The 15,265-nt window shown below is 40.5% G+C and overlaps 1 protein-coding gene across 1 annotated transcript in view; it reads right to left on the reverse strand.

Annotated features, from left to right (window-relative positions):
* Window positions 1–2,774: 2,774 nt before the first annotated feature.
* Window positions 2,775–15,265, reverse strand: part of myo16 (myosin XVI) — a 152,303-nt gene continuing 139,812 nt past the window's right edge. Inside the window, exon 36 of the mRNA XM_053680906.1 lies at window positions 2,775–3,091. Coding sequence (XP_053536881.1) covers window positions 3,075–3,091 — 17 coding nt within the window. The 3' untranslated portion in view covers window positions 2,775–3,074. The remainder of the gene's footprint in view (window positions 3,092–15,265) is intronic.

Genomic DNA, 15,265 nt, shown 5'->3' on the forward strand with positions numbered 1-15,265 from the left:
GCATGTCCTAAAGCACTTTTTTCACATCATACAATGGACAATTGGTCATAAAACAATGCACTAGTGTGCGTTGCTGGTTCAAATTTAGCCTATTACCCAAAAACACTTAAAATTCAACATAGAAGCAAATACTCACATCTACCTCTGAACACAGTTGGAGATAGAAAAAAAGACACCAGCCGTGAGTGAGAAGAAGTAAGGGTCCAGATTTATTGGTTCCATTCCACCACACAAGATCCACACCGATGAGAATTCTCAGAAGTGATCTGACACCCTGAGCATAAGCTCCAGTATTTATACTGTATTTACTCAGTAGATAACCAATATGTTTCAAAAAGACTATGATATCAATACCAATAGGGTTAAAAAAGAGCTCATCTACATTACTATTATGTTCTAAAAAAGGTAGAAGTTTTTGAAGCCAAAAACAAACAAATAAATAAAATAACACAGAGGTGAGTAGTAACATGCTACAATTACTATGTTATGTTTACTTGAGAAACTTTTTTCAAAACCAGTATTTTAAGATTAGGTTAACTTTTAAGAGTAGGTTTAAGTGGCCATACTTAATCTTACTCAAGATTATTTTTAATCACAGAAATGTACTTTTACTTTTTTACATTCGGTGGCCTTCCTCCATTACAGTTACATATTAATGTATATATGCAGTTTTATTAATTACTTTATATCACATATAATGAGGTCGCGACTCTCATGATACGATGCAGTGGACCTTTTTATCAGCTCAGTCCTGGCCAAAAAGGGGGAAGAAATGAGCGTCTCACACACACACACTGTTAACTGTTGGGAAAATGTTTGTTCCCTTTCAAAGGGAACTCCACGTTATGTTAGCTGAACACTGAGGGCACCTCCTACAGCGTTCAGCTAAAGTAACGTCTCGTTCCCTTCTCAGGGAACATGGTTACATGCGTAACCCAGACGTTTTTTGGTGTGTGAGATTTTGTGTTGAAAATGACAGGATGTGTGTTATTGTACCCATCACAGGACTGGGATATGCAGCTTCATCTTGAACAAAGGTTTTGTATTTATAAACAGAACAGAACAGACTTTCAAGGAGAGGTGTGACTTACAGTCCTCCATGTAGTCTGAGATTCAGGATTTTCCCTTCACTTTAATCAGATTCAATCAAGTAACTAGTGACTTGCTACTTCAGTAGTCTTCTTATTGGATACTTTATTATTTTATGTTATTAACATTATTACTTTTACTTGAGTAATATTATATATATATATATATATATATATATATATATATATATATATATATATATATATATATATATATATATATATATGTAGTTGTCTAATCAGCCAATCCACAATGCATAAAATCAGGCAGGTACAGCCTCAGGCAATGTTCACATAAAATATCAGAATAATAAAAAAGTGATCTCAGTGACTTTAACCATGGCATGTTTGTTGGTGCCAGATGGACTGCTGTGAGTATTTCAGAAACTGCTGATCTCTTAGGAATTTCACACAAAACAGTTTCTAGAGTTTATACAGAATGGTGCGAAAAACAGTGAAAGAGAGCAACGGTTCTGTGGGTGGAAACACTTTGTCGATAAGAGAGGTCAGAGGAAACTGGCCAGATTTGTTTGAGCTGACAGGAAGTATATAGTAACAAAAAATAATCACACTTTACAAGTATGGTGAGCAGAAAAGCATGAACCATCAACAAAAAAGTCATCGGCATTTTCCCTCAGACACATTTGCATTCAGTAAATGCCAAGCCGTTGCAGTAATGCAGTAATGCACAACCGGTTACATTATGAATTTACATCCTCCACCCAGAATGTTCCCATCCCATGTCTGTTTTCAGATACAGTGGGTAAAATCTCTCATAAGACCCCCTCTCTAACATCCCTGTGCTCTTGTACGTCACTCCATATTAATCATATATATATTGTACATCATTATATATATATATATATATATATATATATATATATATATATATATATATATATATATATATATATATATATATAATTTTTTTTCCTTGCATGGAAAAATGTGCATTCAGTAGAATGAGCTGTTGTTTAGTAATTAGATGACAGCTTTTAAAGATCAACAGTGCTGCTTTACTGGCCCAGACTTTGTGGCCTTATAGGCTTATTAGAGTAAATATAGCAGACCATGTTATAATTGTTCTATTAGCTTTTATGTATAATTACTCAGTGGTGTGAAGATTGTTAAATTGCTGTGCCTCATTTACTGGTAGGAACATTACCTAATTACCTTGTTTTCATTTCTATTTTTCTAAGTCTCTTACCTATACATGTTGCATATATTTCCCCTATTGCTATAAAGTGTGCAATAAAATCAGATATGAGGTTTAATTATCTTGTGGCTAGTAAATTATATCAATAACTTATAAACACTGCATAACTGCAGATGTGGCTAGAGTCACAATGGAACAATTGAATAGTGCATGTTCATTTAACTCAGGCTTGTTATTCATTCATTGATCTTTAGTAACAGCTTCATCATGTTCAGGGTTGTGGAGGATCCAGGAACTCTGGACATGAGGCATTGGATTATATGCCAGTCCCTCACAGGACATCATGCATACACATTCACATACTCATTCACATGTATGGGCAATTTTGTGAGGTGAGAGGGAATGGAGAACATGGATAAAACTCATGGGGTGAAAATGCATAACTCCACACATACGATGAGCTCAGACTTGGATCAGTAAGTCCACTTTGTGCGATTCAGCAATTATAAATGTAAATACTATTTCTAATATTATTAACTCCATCATTCTGGCTCCAATGTCCAAGAGTGTGCTGTTGTATGTTACCAACTGCATTGTATAGGAGGATAAAGGAAAGATAGAAGACAAAGCCTTTATTTGTCACATATACATTACAACACAGTGAAATTCTTTGCTTCGCATATCCCAGTTTGTTAGGAAATTGGGGTCAGAGCACAGCGTCAGCCAGGATACCACGCCCCTGTAGCAGAAAGGGTTAAGGGCCTTGCTCAAAGGCCTAATAGTGTCAGCTTGGCTTGAACCCCCAACCTTCTGATCAGTAACCCAGAGCCTTAACCATGAGCCACCACTGAATGTGAGACACAAGAAAGAGTTAGAATGAACCTTTTCTGGATTTGTTGTCTGTGTGCCTACATACAATATATTACATTCAAAACAATGTTATACATATTTCATAATGAAATTCTGAAGGGTTTGTGTAAGTACAGTATCTCACAAAAGTGAGTACACCCCTCACATTTTTGTAAATATTTGATTATATCTTTTCATGTGACAACACTGAACAAATGACACTTTGCTACAACTTGGTCACTTTGTTGAACTTCCAGTGACCAGTATGAGGGAGTGTGAGAGCAATGACACCAAATTTAACACACCTGCTCCCCATTCACACCTGAGACCTTGTAACACTAACAAGTCACATGACACCTAGGAGGGAGAATGGCTAATTGGGCCTAATTTGGACATTTTCACTTAGGGGTGTACTCACTTTTGTTGCCAGCGGTTTAGACATTAATGGCTGTGTGTTGAGTTATTTTGAGGGGACAGCAAATTTACACTGTTACACAAGCTGTACACTCACTACTTTACATTGGAGCAAAGTGCCATTTCTTCAGTGTTGTCACATTAAAATATATAATCAAATACTGTATGTCAAAACTTGAGAGGTTAGAGTTTTCACAGAGTATTAATTTGGCTTTACATGAATTACCCAAATTATTATTATGAGTTGGCAAAATTATCAAAAATTGCTGTATGCACTCATTTTTCTCCAAGTTAATCTTGTGTCTTAGAGCACCTTTATGAAACTGTTAGATATATTCTATGAAATGTAAAGCTATCATTTGAGAAATGTATTTAAGTGGTGGTGGTCCATTTGCATTCAGTTATTACATTATTACAAAGCACCATTCCAATGTAATGTATAGCTTCTGAATGATTTTCCTGTTTTTAAACTAAAGTATTAATACATTTTGCATCTATCATAGTGTTATAAAACACTAATGTATACCTTCTAAAACATCACTCATTTGAGAAGGCTATATGTCAGTTAAATTAATGCAAATGGAATGGATATTTAATGGACAATGTATAAAAGTTTCATGAATGTGCTGTTAGTGAAAGACCAACTAATAACTCTAAGTATACAAATATATTTTATATATATTTTGAACAGTTTGCCCATAAGGGACCTAGTATGGATTTAATACTATTTCCAGCCTCCCAGCCTCCATGATCCTTCCAAAATACTCCCAGTCATATTTCTGTGCAAGGCCCTACCAATTTATCAAAAGCCCACCCTCATTGCTTTGCTTCTTCCATTGGCCTCCTGTAGCCCAAATATTCATGCAGGTCAGTCCATAGCCTGACCAATGCACAAATCAATAATTTCATTTTAACACTGTCTCAATTTTCAATTAAAGATGAGCACATTTTCTGAAGACCACTCTCGTCAATCTTCAATCAAACAGCACAGCGAGACCCTGCTGGAACAGTGTCTGCTCCCAATTGATCTTTCACTGCTTTTGGAAAAAGGCAAGAAAAGGCTCAAAAAGCACATAATATTAAACAGCAAAAAAGGAGTGATCATGCTATGAAAGCACAGAACACTAAGAGTTTTGAATATATGGAAGAAATTTGAGCTACACGAAAGTGTTGTATGTGATACATTTGAAACATGTGTTTCAAAATGAAACATTTCCTTTGAAAATGACTGCAAAACCCAGACTGTATCAGTGGGTCATAGCTTCAATATATGAGGAAAAATGCCTGGTCTCTACCAATCAACTCAACCAGGAACAATTGATTGACAGAAGTGAGTGGGCTACTTGGCCTTTTTTGGGTTGCTGTAAATCGTCAGCACCTTTGGATATGTGCTGCAGAGGCCTGCAATAATCAAGCTAATTAACAGTGATTAGTGTAATTGAATGGAGCTGAGGGTGCACCAGGAGTTCACTGATAGTGAAGTCTGGAGCATTTTTTTTCTGCCTGAACCCATGAGGGAGGACAACATAATGAGCCTTAATAATCTTGTGCTAGTGTTACTAGGATAATCAACACAAATAAGTTTGAAATGTTATCACATGCTGAGAGGATCAGTCAGGTTCCTTTCTTCTTCTTTCAGAGAAGTACTGTAGTGTTTCTTCTCAGACATGAGTGCTGTGTCAGGACTGATTGTAATTGTCTCCCTGCACTGAAATGGCTCTTTTTTTGGCAATAGTAACACATAATGCCTGGAAAGATCTAAAGTTGCATGGGAAATGAATCTCCAGACATTAAAAAGTGTAAATAATGGTTTGATTGTTTCCACAGAAACTGTATCCATGACCACAGCGACATGCTTCTCGACTCCTGCAAAGCCTGTCATTGTGGCATGCCTCTTTAATGTAGTGTTTCCTTCTCTAAGCACCATAAATGGGAGAAATAAAGACCCATGCAATGATAAACTGGCTTTTGTTCAGTCTTGTTTAAAAATGATAGGCCAAATCTACACCACACATAAAGCTCCTCTGTGTTCTCCCGGTGCTTCGGGGTTTCCTCCAGGTGCTCTGGAGACATGCATTGTAGGCTGATTGGCATTTCCAAATTGTCTGTAGTGTGTGTGAGATTGTGTGCTGTGATGGGCTGACACCCCATCCAAGGTGTCCCCCGCTTTGTGCTCCATGTCCCCTGGGATAGGCTCCATGTTCCCTGCGACCCTGTGCAGGATAAGTGGTATAGAAAATGGATGGCTGGGTTGTAAGCAGTATGGATTTCTGGTCATCTTAGAACATATTGGGCTTGAATGAAACCATAAGATGTTACAACTATATCCATAGCTTGTCATGTCTGTATTATACTCTCCACTTCATCTCCATTTAATCAGATTGTTGTGCTCTTCATCAGGCACAGGTATCAGTCTTCTACTTGACATCATCTTCTGATGTCCATCTGTGCTCAACCATCACTGATGAGGTGATATGGAAACTCTGAAGCTTTTCACATTATAAAATGAGGGTCTCCCTCATGTACATGCCAGGAAAATCAGCAGTTTGTGTTCTTGTGTGTGCGCACTTTCATCTAGCACCCTATAGATTTTTTTGGGATTGTCCATCTGGGGAAAGTGTTAAAGGTTTAATAATAATAATAATTAAAAAAAAGTCTACAAAATTTCCCAAATAGCACCTCTTTAGAAAACTAGACCCAATAATTATCCAGAGAACCCTTTAGAAAGAGTGAGTACTTTTTTTTTCTTTTTTTTTTTGCTGAATGTTGATCTGTGCCTCTCTGTATGTGCAGTGGGTGAGCATACATTGTTCTTGTATAATATATGCACTGTAGTGCACCACAACCATGTTCTGCTCTGACCATCATCGGTAAGTGCCAATATTTTCATGCTGGTGGCATTTACAGGTGATCTAACACTTTCAGGTAATCACCACTAACACAATTGCTGTTAACAGCCCTCTGGGGAATGATTAATGTATGTGCTTGAAGAGGAGTCCTGATGGACCATACCAAGTGGAGTGGGGCAAATTTAGAGCAAAGGTGAACTAGAGAAGAAGCTTTATGCTAGGGGGAAGAGGCTAACATGACCAAGGGCGGCCTGAGCTTTTATTACTACAGCATCAAGGGGCAGTTTGATAGCAATTACACCACAAACACATAACTCTCCTTGATGTCTCCAAACAGCTGTAATGGGGACCTTTCAACCTACACAAAATGGCCTCCTAGCCATCGCCATGATATCAGAAATGAATCAGGAGAAGGGATGCAGGGAGTGCCCAGCTATAGCAGACCCCCAGCTCTGTGTGTGTTTGTTCATAATTGGAGAATATTAGGACCCAGATGGACAGACAGATCTGATTAAATTGGATACAGTGGGGAGATGGTGCATTGGGCAGGAGGGTGGTTTTATTGTGCGTTTGTCCTCGGTCTGAACTAATTCCAAACACTGATAGAGAAAGTAGACATCGTAATCATAAATACTTTTGCTATACATCTCAAATAACAATATTACTGTAGTGTACACTTTTCATTTGTTTTTATGGTCATGAATACTGGCTGAGAATATTCAATTACTCAAATATTTGTGAATATTGCTTATGGTGAGACTTGTCTAGGCTCTGTATTGCCTACATGCACCTTCAGAATACAAGAGCAAATTCAGTCCCTTTGCAAAATGACATTTTAGAAATGATTTTATTATTTCTTTCTTAATGTTTTTTTTTTAAGCCTATTATAGTAATCAATGCTATGGTTTCTTAAATGTAAAAACCTATAACAAGTCTTGGCTTAAGTGATAATGATAATCATTATAATATTTTGTGCAAATGAGGGGTGAACTATTTCAAGAACTGCTTTTAAACTGACCTCTTTAATAGCATTTCTCACAGTAATAACCCTTGACAGATACAGATATGTAATCCCTGAAGAACATGACGTAAAAAGCCATAAAGACAACAAGTGCCTTTTGAGCACTTTTGAGGTTAAACATGTCAAACTGTGTGTCAAGTGTAGTTGTTCTGATCACTGATTTAATAATAATGATAATAATAGTAAACTTTATTTTATAGAGGTTTGTGGAACAGTCAATGTATTAGACTGTAAGGAGTGTAGTCTGCGATCTGGGGTGTAAGGGATTAACAAAGCAGATAAGTACTAACGAGCCAAGCCATGTAATGCTTTGTATGTCAGCATCCTAATTTTAAAATCGACACAGAACCTGACCAGGAGCCAGTGCAAGGACTCCAAAACAGGAGTAATATGATTGCATGTCCCGGTCCCAGTCAGGATCCAGGCGGCAGAATTTTGCATATATTGGAGCTTATTAAGTGAGGATTTAGAAACTCCAGATAAAAGGGCATTACAATAATCTATTTGAGTGACAATGAAGGAGTTTATCAGCTTTTCAGCTACAGAGAAGTTTAGCATAGGGCGCAGTCTTGCTATATTTCTGAGGTGAAAAAAGGATGCTTTAACAGTGCTCTAAACAAAGAATCAAATGTAAAGCTGGTATCAAAAATTGGTTCTAGAACAGAGCCATCAACAATAAAGACAGTGGACCAGCTTTGAGAATTTGCTGACAGGAACCTATAAGCATAACTTCAGTTTTACCGCTATTCAGACAGAAAATAATTGTTCATCCATGTTTTTATCTCAGAAATACAGTCAGAAAGAAAACAAGATTTGGGTATCGTCAGCATAGAAGTGATAATGGCCAAGTGATTGCAGCAGATGCCCAAGTGGAGATAAATAAATATTGAAAAGTAAAGGGCCTAAAACTGAGCCCTGAGGAACACCAATGAGCACAGAGCTATTGTCAGACCTATAACCACCCATAGAAATAAACTGGAAAAACGTCAGTAAAATAGGATTTAAACCAGTTTAAAACTGTCCCAGACACACCAAAAACACTTTCAAGGCGAGAAAGTAAACAACCAGGATCAACAGAATCAAAGATGGCTCTAAGATCAAAAAGAATAAGAATGGAAGTAGCTCCAGAATCAGAGGCCATCAACAAGTCATTGGTAACTTTGACCAACGCCGTTTCAGTACTGTGAAATTGACGAAAACCTGACTGAATTGGTTTAAAGAGGTTATTAATTGTAAGATCATTACACAATTGCGAGGCAACAACAAGTATTTCTGCCAAAAACTGAAGATTTCAGATGGGATGAAAATTGTTACAATCATCCAGGGCAGCATTTTCTTTTTTTGGCACAGGTGTAATAACCCCCGATGGAGGAAACAGTGGATCGGTGGAGGCAGATGTGAGAGAAATTTGTTTGCGAACATTATCAATCTTATAAAAGATTTACATAGAAAAGAATTACATAGAATTACATGAATTACATAGCTGCTGAGAAACAGGCAAGGTGGTAACAGCATTAACTTGAAGCAATCTGTTTATGGTTTGGAACAAGTGTCTGAGATTTCCTTGATTGTTTACAATAGTCTGATAGAAATAAGATGATCTTTCAGTCTCCATTAATGCTCTGTAATCACCCAGAAGATCCTTCCAAGCTTGATAATAGACATTCAAGCAAGTAAGGCGCCGTTTACGCCATTTACTTCAGCTTCCTTGAGAGGAAGCTGAAGCTTGGACGTCATTGAACCTTCCAACAGGACAATGATCCCAAGCATATCTCAAATTCCACCAAAGCTTGGTTGCAGAAGAAGTCCTGGAAGATTCTACAGGGCCATCATAGTCACCTGTCTTGTACCCCATAGAAAATCTCTGGTGGGATTTGAAGAAGGCGGTTGAGGTCCAAGAATATTACTGAACTGGAGGCCATTGCTCATGAGGAATGGGCTAAGATTTCTCAGGAACGCTACCAGAAGCTATGCATCTCGTTTGCAGCAGGTCATAACAGAAAAAGCGTACTCTACTAAGTACTAAATATAGTTGCCACGAAGGGGTTGAATAATTTTGAAACTGCAGAAATCATTATAAGTTGCATTTTCATTGTGAAGGTATTTTTGAAGGTAATTTTATTGTGAAGGTAATTTTAGGTAATTGTGGAGGCGGTGCTAAACTGGTATTTTGTTTTCTTATTTTCTCTTGTTCTCTTGAATTACGAGAACTGGCTCTTTGTCACTGTCTCTGTGGTAATAACAAAAACTCCTCAGGGAAATACCTTTGAGAATGAAGTCACTGATGCTGACACCTTTTGCTCAGGAAAAGATGATGTCACATAGTCACAAAATCACAAAAAAAAACAAAACAAGCATGGACGCGCTTCAACAATCAATAATCACCCACTACACCCATATTAGTCGGCATGTTTGGCCAGGTGCAAGATCTTGTCCTGTTATCATTTTGGTAAAAGAAAAAATGAAGAATGAATATGATCTGGCACTAGTATAGTGGCCTGAAATTTACAGTAAGAATAAAAAACACAGGCTCATGAAGCTATGAAGGCTGCAGTGGGTCATGCTGCGTATTCCTTAGTTTGGCCTCTGCACCTATGCACAAATATCTCTATTTCTCTTGCAATCATGTGTCCCAGAGAAACCTGCAGCAGGCATTACAGCCCATACATAGCTCTGAGTGCAGAAAATGTTGCCCATGCAAATATACACAGAAGGAAATCATCTAAGTTCCTTTCAAACAGAAGACAAGCAATAGCAAAGCAATCTGCTTTGCATGCATTTCACTGCTCACAGGTCCAAATGTGTGATTTTGTTGTGATAGAATACTATCAAATAGAAACGTGGGCACTGATTATTTAACCCTTCAATCTCAAAGACCCATTGGTGGGTCCAGACTTATAACTGTTACTCTTGCACTATTACACACCTTTCACTGTGAATAATTCACAGTAGTTACTGCATAACATGCTTCAACATGAGTAACAGAATAAAAAAGTGTGACTTTAAATTAGACAACGCAGTGTTCACTTTTTATCTGTGAGCTGAAATAAATAATTAAGGGTATTAATAGTTTAATTCCTATAATCATGCCACTTAAATGAGACGACAGATGTTAGCTGGTGTATAGCACATTCTCAGTGACTTATTTGTCCTCTGAAAAGTTCCAGTTCTGTCACTGATATCGTCTTAAACATTTCACGTATGGCCTGATGCATTTCTTGCTTTTGTATTTATTTGGATTCCCTTGTGCAACTGTTGTTTTATGAAAATCTTTTATCTTATTATGATCAGCTGTGTGTTCTTGTGTTCAGGAGCTAATCCTGTTTCTCACATTTGCCCCACGTTTGTGTGACTGTGAGAAAGTAGAAGGGCAGAGAACAGGGAAGATGAAAAGGCAGACGAGTGAATGGTGAAGGGAAAAGAAGAAATAAAGACAGGAAAAGTGAAACCTGGATCAGGTATCGCATTCTAGTAATTGTTAGGACAACACTATTTTACTGTCCTTTAGTTAACCCAACCTGTTACATCTACTGTGCAATTTACTGAAATCGGACTGGATGATCGTTGGACATTGTATCTGTGAAATGATCATATATTGAACTCGATATTAAAAACTGACTGGCTGTTTGAGTAAGATGAACAGTGTGTGTTTGTGTGTGTGTGTAATGTAGAGATATTAGCTGTCATGTATCAATGAGGGAACTCTGGACTTCATTTCACAGCAGTCACTGCACCATACTCATCAGTGTAACATGACCACCTGCACCTAATTTACGTTTTGGTTAATGAGCACACTAGTATATATGCCACTGTTTGCACTGCTTTCCTTGTCTCACGTATTCGTCTTACTATACCTTTGTCTATGCTGCCGTATTTTGTCTCTGCCACAGTGTTTTGTTTCATAGTTGTAGAGTGTTTCGTAGGTTTGTTTGTTATTAAATATTTAAGAATCTGTGCTTGCTTCCTTCTCCACCTTTGAAACGTGACAGAACGTGAGACCTATAACTTGGAAGTAGCTGCGCTACGTAAGCAGCAGGAGGACATGAAGGAGTCCTGGTACAAGTGGGAGCCTGTTGACTGGGCTGGTGCGATCTCCCACCCTCCCTCCCCTATTGTGGATCTGGTCCAGCGGATATAGTCAGTGGAGAACGTGAGTCAGCCTCCCTGCTTGTCTGAGGATGCCGCTCAGCCTTTCGGATCAGCTGAGGACATCGCTCAGTCGCCCTGGTTGGCTGAAGACGTTGTCCCAACATACCCAAGTGCTCCCCTCTGTTCGCCAACCCCACGCACACCGCTGCTGTGCTTGCCTGCTCCGCTGAGGAACTCACCCTGCTTTTCTGCACTGCTGAGGGCATCGCTTGGCTTTACCGCTCTGCAGAGGAAGGCACTCCACTTTTCTGCCCAGCTGAGGATGTCGCTCTGCCTACCTGCTTGGCTGAGGATGTCGCTCTGCCATCCTGCTTCGCTGAGGACATCGCTTTGCCTCCATGTTCCGCTGAAGACGTTGTTAATCTTCTTTCTGCGCACCATATGTCGCTCCCACTTCCTGATCCACGGAAGGTATTGTTTCCCCCTTGTGCTTCGCGGAGAGCATAGTTCCTCCCTTTGGCCTCGCGGACAACCTCGCTCCTCTCTCTGGCCTCACGGAGAACCTCGCTCCCCTCTCCTGTCCTGCTGAGGAAGTTGTCCCGCTGTCCTGCCCCACAGAGGCAGGTTCCAGCCCCACTGAGGACGCCGCCCTGCTTACCTGTTCCACTGAGGACGCCACTCTGCTTACTTGTTCCGCTGAGGACATTCCGTTGCTTTCTTGCTCTGCTGAGGACGCCATTCAGTCTCCTGGTACAGCTGGGGATGGACAGTTTGCCCAGGGGGCCATGACCATCAGAGGGAGGGATTGCATTTTGGGCACTAAGGGAGAAGTGCCCTTGTGTGTGTGTGTGGGGGTGGGGTGGGGGTGGGGGGGGTTGTTCTGTCATGTATCAAAGAGGGAACTCTGGACTTTATTTCCCAGCGGCCACTGCACCATACTCATCAGTGTCACATGACCACCTGCACCTGATTTACGTTTTTGGTTAATGAGCACACTAGTATATATGCCACTGTTTGCACCTGCTGGTTCTTCCAGCAGGACAATGATCCCAAAATATACGTCAACATACATCAAAATCAACACAAAAATGGTTTACTGACCACAAAATCAAGGTCCTACCATGGCCATCCCAGTCCCCTGACTTGAAACCCATAGAAAACCTGTGGGGTGAACTAAAGAGGAGAGTCCACCAGCATGGACCTCGAAATTTGAAGGATCTGGAGAGATTCTGTGTGGAGGAATGGTCTCAGATCCCTCGCCATGTATTCTCCAACCTCATCAGACATTATAGGAGAAGACTCAGAACTGTTATCCTGGCAAAGGGAGGTAGCACAAAGTATTGACTAAAAGGGTGCCAATAATTGTTGCACACCTATATTTAACAATAAATTTATTTTGATAAAGCTGTGTTGTTTGCAATTGTTTGATCTTCATTAGAGCAGAGTATTTTTGTGAATTTTGTGAACAAATGATCAAAAGGTTAAACAATAAAAACTATTTTTCACAGCCTTCTTTGCTCATATTTACCAAGGGTGCCAATATTAGTGGAGGGCACTGGATATTCCAAGTTACACCCTAAGTACTTTATTGTTAATACAATGAGGTTAAGTTTTATTTATTTATTATTTATGCAACAAAGTTATTGAAAGTGTTTTTCTTTTACTTATTTTCCTAAAACATTTCTCCTTGGTGTTTTATTTGAACATTGTTTGTAAAGGTAGAGAAAGATCTGACCTGGCTCATCTTGTTTTCTATATATTTCCTTTCTTTTTTTCATCACCAAAACATCTGGGTTACGCATGTAACCCTGTTCTTTGAGAAGGGAATGAGATGGTGCATGAGCTCCATGCTGTGGGAAGTGCCCTCACGCATGACCGGCATGTGAAGCTTGTGTAACATCATGACTATTTTTAGGCCTGCCCTGATCAGGTGGCGTGGCAATTAAGGACGTCCCGTGATATAAAAACTGGACACCCGTGAACCATGCTATAAGCCTCTATTATCTGAAGCGAAGACGCAATTCAGAGGCATGCCCCAATATGACAAAGCTATGCAACATCTCGTTCCCTTCTCAGGCAACAAGGTTACCCAGACGTTCCCTTTCAAAGGGAACTTAATGTTGCTTGAGCTCCATGCTGTGGAAACGACAATACCCACTCTGTCATATTGAGGGTATGGCCTGTACAAAAAGATCTGTGCCCAAGGGTCACTGCAAGAAACTCAAGCCTGGGGTGTAATGTATATCCAGGCTGTAATATCAAATGAATGTGTGTGGCTTAGACCACCCTGCAGCAGCACACACATCCTGTAAGAGTACTTCTTCGGACAAAGCCTTTGAGGAGGCGACACCACTAGTGGAATGAGCCCTTATGCCCAGAGGCGTAGTGAGACTGTGCGCCTCATAAGCGATAGACATTGCTTCCACTATCCAATTAGAGATGCGCTGCTTCGACACAGCATCACCTCTACTGTTGTCACCAAAGCAGACCAGCAGCTGCTCCGACTTACACCACTTGCCATAGCAGTGGACGTAAGTACAGAGAGTCCTTACTGGACACAGTAGGTGCAATTTCTCTAGTTCTGGTGTGAGGAACAGAGGAGGGCAGAAAGCCTGCAACACTACTGGCTGGGCAGCAGACGTAGGCACTTTAGGAATATAATCTGGCCTAGGATATAGGAAGGCCTTGGCTTATCCAGGGGCAAAGTCAAGGCAGGAAGGGGCAACAGAGAGAGTTTGTAGATCTCCTACTCGCTTGAGAGATGTCAGGGCCAGCAGAAGAGCTACCTTTAGAGTCAGAAGCTTCTCAGAGGCTGACTCTAAGGGCTCAAATGGGGCACCTGACAGACCTTCCAGGACCACAGAAGATCCCAGGAAGGTATGCGCGGCCGGCAGATGGGCCTCAGCCACCTGACACCACACATAAACCTCGAAATTAGAGGATGTTGCCTCACAGAGGCTCCATCCATAGGGGTGTGGCTGACTGAAATGGTGGTTACGTAGAACCTGATTGTAGAAGGAGCCAACCCTGCTGAGAAACGTCCTTGTAAAAACTCCAGGATTGTAGCTATCATGCAGTTCACTGGGTCTAGCTGACGTTCCTCATACCATGAGACAAAAAGTCGCCACTTGAGTGCATACAATTTCCTCGTGGATGATGCTCTAGCATTCAACATGGTCTCTACAACCTCAGACGCGAGACCAGAATCTATGAGCTGGTGTGCCTCAGGTGCCAGACCCACAGTTTCCATACCTCTGGCTGAAGGTGACAAATCAGCCCTCTGGCTTTATACAGTAGATCCCTGTGGAGGGGAATATTCCTAGGAGTGCCGGGATGTAGGGATATTATCTCTGAGAACCATATTCGAGCTGGCCAATAAGGTGCTACTAGCAGCAGACGTTGACCGTCTTGGTGAACTTTTGCTAGAACTTCTGGGAGCAGAGTGATCATGGGAAAAACATACAGATGTGACCTTGGCCACGTGTGCACCATGGAGTCTAGCCCCAATGGTGTGGGAGGAGGGAGAGCGAACCACGGCAGGCCGTGTGTTGTCTCCTCAGAGACGAACACATCGACCTCCACTTTGCTGAACCTCCGCCTTATGGACTCCACCACTTGTGGATGTAGCCACAAATCCCTGGGCCTCAGCCACTGCCTCAACAGGATGTCTGCCCCCACATTCCAGTTGCCCAGTATGTACATTACACTCACTGACAAAAACTTTACCTCTGCCCAGAGAAGAACTAGTTGTGCCTGCCTGAACAGGGGACACGAACATAACCCTCCTTGGTGGTTGATA

This window comes from Ictalurus punctatus, chromosome 6 (assembly GCF_001660625.3).
Source record: "Ictalurus punctatus breed USDA103 chromosome 6, Coco_2.0, whole genome shotgun sequence".
Lineage (NCBI taxonomy): Eukaryota > Metazoa > Chordata > Actinopteri > Siluriformes > Ictaluridae > Ictalurus > Ictalurus punctatus.